This window comes from Colobus angolensis, unplaced genomic scaffold (genome assembly GCF_000951035.1).
Source record: "Colobus angolensis palliatus isolate OR3802 unplaced genomic scaffold, Cang.pa_1.0 Scaffold60, whole genome shotgun sequence".
In the NCBI taxonomy this organism is placed as follows: domain Eukaryota; kingdom Metazoa; phylum Chordata; class Mammalia; order Primates; family Cercopithecidae; genus Colobus; species Colobus angolensis.
In genome coordinates, this window is record NW_012119599.1 from 2,019,987 (window position 1) to 2,025,130 (window position 5,144).

Genomic DNA, 5,144 nt, shown 5'->3' on the forward strand with positions numbered 1-5,144 from the left:
AGCCGGAGTGGGCGGGGGTCCCGATGCAGGCCCGAGGGGGGCCATGGGTCAGGTCCTGCCGGTCTTCGCCCACTGCAGTGAGTAGAGGGAGGCTGGGGCCTCGGGTGGGTCCCAGACGTCCAGGTGGGGTACTCCCCGGTGTCCCCTCAGCGCTTGCCCGCAGGAGAGCCGGGGTGGGGGGAGGCGGCATAGGAGACAAAGGAAGCTCTCCCCTCCCCCGCTCTCTGGCGGCAACGGGGGCAGCCTGACCCGGAGGACCTGGACGAAACAGGGCGGAGGTGAGGGGCCACTGAGACAGCCGGCGGGGGCGCGCTGCGCTCTGGGATGTGCCTCCCGGCCCCGCCCGGGAACGTGGACGCGCGCGGGGAGCTGTCCCCAGGCTCTGGTGCTGGCCGCAGCTGGCGGGGAGGGGGTTGAACGGAGGGTAGAGCCAGGATGGAAAACAGGGGTCTGGCTCCTAATCTCTCGTCTTCGCATCCGACCCCCGTTTTCTGTCCAAGAGGCAGCCCCGACCTCGCCCAAACTGTCCAACCCCCTGTCCCGGGAAAACAGCCAGCCGTGGTTTGGGGGCAAGGACTCATGAGTCCTTAGTGGCCTTTACCACTGATTAATGGTAATCCTGGGGAAGACCCACACCACTCCAGGCCTCTCATTCCCCAGCTGAAAAAAACAAGGTGAGGGCACAGGGCGTCAGATTTCAATTTCTAAACCGCATTGAGCATCATCTACGTGCAAAGCTCTGAACTAGCTCTAAGGGGCTGGATTCCCAGCTGAAAACACCTAGCTTGATCCTCCCAATCTCTGAGATCACAGCTGTAACAGTCCATGTCTGCCGTTCTCTGTCCCGCACATGGGGGTTCTGAGGGCTGGGGATTTCAACACCCTTAGATCTAGCCACTTCCATGTCTTGGGTGTCGATGCCAAAATTCTAAGAATTGGTGATTTCAGCATTTCCGAGTATCATCCCAGCATTCTAAGATCTTGTTAACTTCGGATTACAAAGGGAGGACCATCTCATCTGTCCCTCCCCACCCCCCTTACCTCTCTGCCCTCACCTCCCACCTTTCTCCTCCTCAGTCTCTCTTCTCCAGTCACATCTTCGCACCTCTCTGTTCCTCAGATGCCAATCTTGGTGCCTAGCTCAGGGCCTTTGCACTGGTTTCCTTCTGTACCTGGAAGTCTTCCCTGAACATCTGCTTGGCTTCCTCACTTCCTTCAGATCTCTGCTCAAACGTCGTCTTATCAGAGAAGCCTTCTTGACCACCCTATGAGAAACAGCACCCCTTCACTTTCTTCACTTTCTCTTCCCCTACCTTTCTTTACTTTGCTCCATATGCTCATCTGCACCCGACATCATATATTCACTTGTTTATTGTTTGTCTCTCCCAAAGAGTGTCAGCTCTAGGAGGGCAGGGATTTTGTCTGTTTTCTTCACAGCTATATCCCCAGGACCTAGAACAGTGCCTGGCACATAGTAGGTGCTCAATAAATGGTTGTTGAACGAATGACTTGAAACCTCCTAAGATTCCTACTTTGTTGGCCACCCAGCCCAGCTTAGAGTCTTGAAGACTCTAAGATTAAGATTCTTGGATTTGGACTTCTAAGACTCTGAGCTTCATCAGGCAGTGATGCTAGGTTTTAGAGTCTGTGTGCAGAATTTTCTAAAAGTCCCGTGATTCAAATATTCTAAGATTCCAGGACTGGCACACTTCTGTGATTCGGACAGTCTAAGCTTCTAAGAGTCTTCGATTCTTTCCCTCTCGCAGAAGAAGCTCCGTCTACAGCCTCCTCAACCCCTGATTCCACAGAAGGTAAGTGGAGGGGAGCATGTGAAGGGGTTCAGGGCTGGGCAGCTCAGGGGCCTGCTGAGGGAAACAAGGCTCTCCTTCACCCACTGCAGGAGGGAACGACGACTCTGATTTTCGGGAGCTGCACACAGCCCGGGAATTCTCAGAGGAGGACGAGGAGGAGACCACGTCGCAGGACTGGGGCACCCCCCGGGAGCTGACCTTCTCCTACATCGCCTTTGATGGCGTAGTGGGCTCCGGGGGCCGTAGGGATTCAACTGCCCGCCGCCTCCGCCCCCAGGGCCGCTCAGTCTCGGAACCACGAGACCAGCATCCTCAGCCCAGCCTGGGCGACAGCTTGGAGAGCATCCCCAGCCTGAGCCAATCCCCAGAGCCTGGACGCCGGGGTGATCCTGACACCGCCCCTCCATCCGAGCGCCCCCTGGAAGACCTGAGGCTTCGGTTGGACAAGCTGGGCTGGGTGGCCCGGGGAGTGGGATCCGGGGAGGACTCTTCCACCAGCAGCTCCACCCCGCTGGAAGACGAAGAACCCGAAGAACCCAACAGATTGGAGGCAGGAGAAGCTGGGGAAGGTGAGATGTCCGAGGTGCTGGGACCGAAGCCAAGAGGGGTGGGTGGTTTCTCCTCGGGGCACCTCCAAGAAGAAAGCTCATAGCCTTCTCTCTCTACCCTGTCAGAACTGGACCTACGACTCCGACTTGCTCAGTCCTCACCACCCGAGGTCTTGACTCCCCAGCGCAGTCCGGGCTCTGGGACACCCCAGGCCGGTACTCCGTCCCCATCCCGATCACGAGATTCGAACTCTGGGCCCGAAGAGCCTTTGCTGGGAGAGGAAGAAGAGCAGCGGGGGCCGCTGGAGCGAGAGCCAATAAGGGGACAGTGCTTCGATAGCACGGACCAATTAGAATTCACGGTGGAGCCACGCCTTCTAGGTAAGCAACCTGTGTGAAGATTCTGCCTTGGACCACACAAGGCAAAGGGTGAGAGGATTTTGAATTAAAGGGACCAACCCCGCAAAGGAATAGCAGATAGTGGAAAAGGGAAGAGGTATTGCTACTGGCTAGACGTGATAAACTCCGCTCTTTTAAAAAAAATTCCCCGGCCGGGCGCGGTGGCTCACGCCTGTAATCCCAGCACTTTGGGAGGCCGAGGCGGGCGGATCACTTGAGGTGAGGAGTTCGAGACCAGCCTGGCCAACATAGTGAAACCCCCGTCTATAGTCGGGAGACTGAGGCAGGATAATCGCTTGAACCTGGAAGGCAGAGGTTGCAGTGAGTCAAGACCGCGCCACTGCACTCCAGCCTGGGCGACGGAGCGAGACTCCGTCTCAAAAAATAAAAATAAAATAAAATAATCCTCCCTCTTCTGGAGTGCCCCTCCTAGTGGCTGATTTTGGACAGACCAAATTCCTGAAAAAATGCAGTTCTTTCCTTATTTAGATGTGGCCGTAGAATATTTATAAGTAAACTCTGTGCCTTTTAAAAATTCTTCTTTTTGGCCGGGCGCAGTGGCTCATGCCTGTAATCCTAACACTTTGGGAGACCGAGGTGGGAGGATCCTTTGAAGCCAGGAGTGTAACACCAGCCTGGGCAACATAGGGAGACTCGATCTCTATTTGGAAAAACAAACAAAAGCCGTCTTTTTCCTGACCACATCTATTGACCAGTTGTAAAATGACCCAGCCTTACTTTAAAATATGCTCCACCTCCAGGAACAGCTATGGAATGGTTAAAGACATCATTGCTTTTGGCTGTTTACAAGACGGTTCCAATTTTGGAATTGTCCCCACCTCTATGGACAGCCATTGGCTGGGTCCAAAGGGGCCCCACCCCCCCTACTCCTGTCCTCCGGGTTCTACTGAAGTGGGCAAAATCCCCGAGAAGCAGCGGTGTCCCCAGCCTCTCACTCGGAGCCGATATGGGGAGTAAAGGTGGGCTTGCGAAACGGGCTGGACGGGGGCTGAGGTCGGCGGAAGGGGGTCCAGACTCGCCCTTATCTCCTGCACCTCCGGAGCACGTTTGTTACTGGTCTGCTTCCCCAGCGTTGCAGGCTGGGGCTAGGGGGCCGAGGGGCAGTCTAGGGAGGACCTAGAGGGAGAATGGGGTCCCTTCTCCTTCGAGCCAGCACTTTGGGGCCCAGGAGCAGGGAGGACCCCCTCCCCCAGCCTCGTCCCAGGCAGCGCTGTCACTCAGGGGCCGGACGGGCCAGAACAGCTGCGGGGAGGCCCCCTCCCCCCAGCATGCCTAAACTTAGCCCCCGCCTCAGGCGACCTGGCCCCTCCCCCATCCACTGGCTCCGGCCACTAGGAGCCTGCCTGGGAGGGCCCTGCGATGGGGAGGGAGTGGGCTGTCCTATTTCGAGGTAAATGAGAGATGCATTGGAAGGATACAGAAGTGAGGGGTGAGCCTCTAAGAAGGACAGGTCGGAGGGGTCAGTTGGAGGGAGGGTGGGAGGATAGAGAGGATCTGGAAAGAAATAGAAAGGTATCAAGTTCCTGGTTTTCAGGACTCCAATGAAAGCAGACTACTAAAGTTTCTTTTTCTTTTTAAGCGACAGAGTCTGTCGCTCTTTCTGGAGTGCAGTGGTAGGATCATAGCTCATTGCAGCCTCGAACTCCTGGGCTCAAGTGATCCTCCCACCTCTGCCTCCCGAGTAGTTGGGACTACAGCCGCAGGCCACCACGCCCGGCTAATTTTGTTATTTTGTTTGTAGAGACAGGGTCTCACTATGTTGTCCAGGCCTCAGGTGATCCTCCTGCCTCAGCCTCCCAAAGTGTTGGGATTACAGGAGTGAGCCTAAAGTTTAGACAGATGAGATGAAGGTTGGGGTACAAAGGTCACTGCTCAGGGCTGAGGTTGGGTTTGGAAGGTGTGTTTTAGGGTCTCAGAAAGGGGTCAGAAATTTGAGTTAGGCCCTGGAAAAGAGTATGGTGTTATTAATACATTTAGGACTTTTGTGTTGCTAAGGGCATCAAGGGGATATCACTTTACACCTGACAGATTGGCAAAAGTTAAAAAGAACTATAACCCATTGCAGGGCAGGATGCTGGGAAAAGATCTTTCTCTTGCTTCTTGTGGAAATAAGAACTGTTATGGTCTTACTAGTAAACAGTGTTCCAAAATTTAAGACATTAAAAATTACATATGACTGGGCACGGTGGCTCATGCCTATAATACCAACACTTTGGGAGGCCGAGGCGGGAGGATCACTTGAAGTCAGGAATTCAACCTGGGCAACATAACGAGACCCTATCTGTACAAAATATTTAAAAATTAGCCAGGCCAGGCATGGCAGCTCATGCCTGTAATCCCAGCTACTTGGGAGGCTGAGGCACAA

The 5,144-nt window shown here is 54.8% G+C and overlaps 1 protein-coding gene across 3 annotated transcripts in view; it reads left to right on the plus strand.

The window, feature by feature from the left end:
- The first annotated feature begins 6 nt into the window (after window positions 1-6).
- The window catches only part of RTN2 (reticulon 2), a 22,146-nt gene continuing 17,008 nt past the window's right edge, over window positions 7-5,144 (plus strand). The window contains exons 1-5 of one of the 3 annotated variants that reach the window (XM_011962992.1): window positions 7-77; window positions 1,767-1,811; window positions 1,901-2,380; window positions 2,486-2,740; window positions 3,520-3,738. In XM_011962992.1, the coding sequence (XP_011818382.1) occupies window positions 44-77; window positions 1,767-1,811; window positions 1,901-2,380; window positions 2,486-2,740; window positions 3,520-3,738 (1,033 nt within the window). In that variant the 5' untranslated portion in view covers window positions 7-43. Of the gene's footprint in view, window positions 78-191; window positions 279-1,766; window positions 1,812-1,900; window positions 2,381-2,485; window positions 2,741-3,519; window positions 3,739-5,144 lie in introns of those variants that run through there. The other 2 variants (XM_011962994.1, XM_011962993.1) reach the window with 2 other exon arrangements.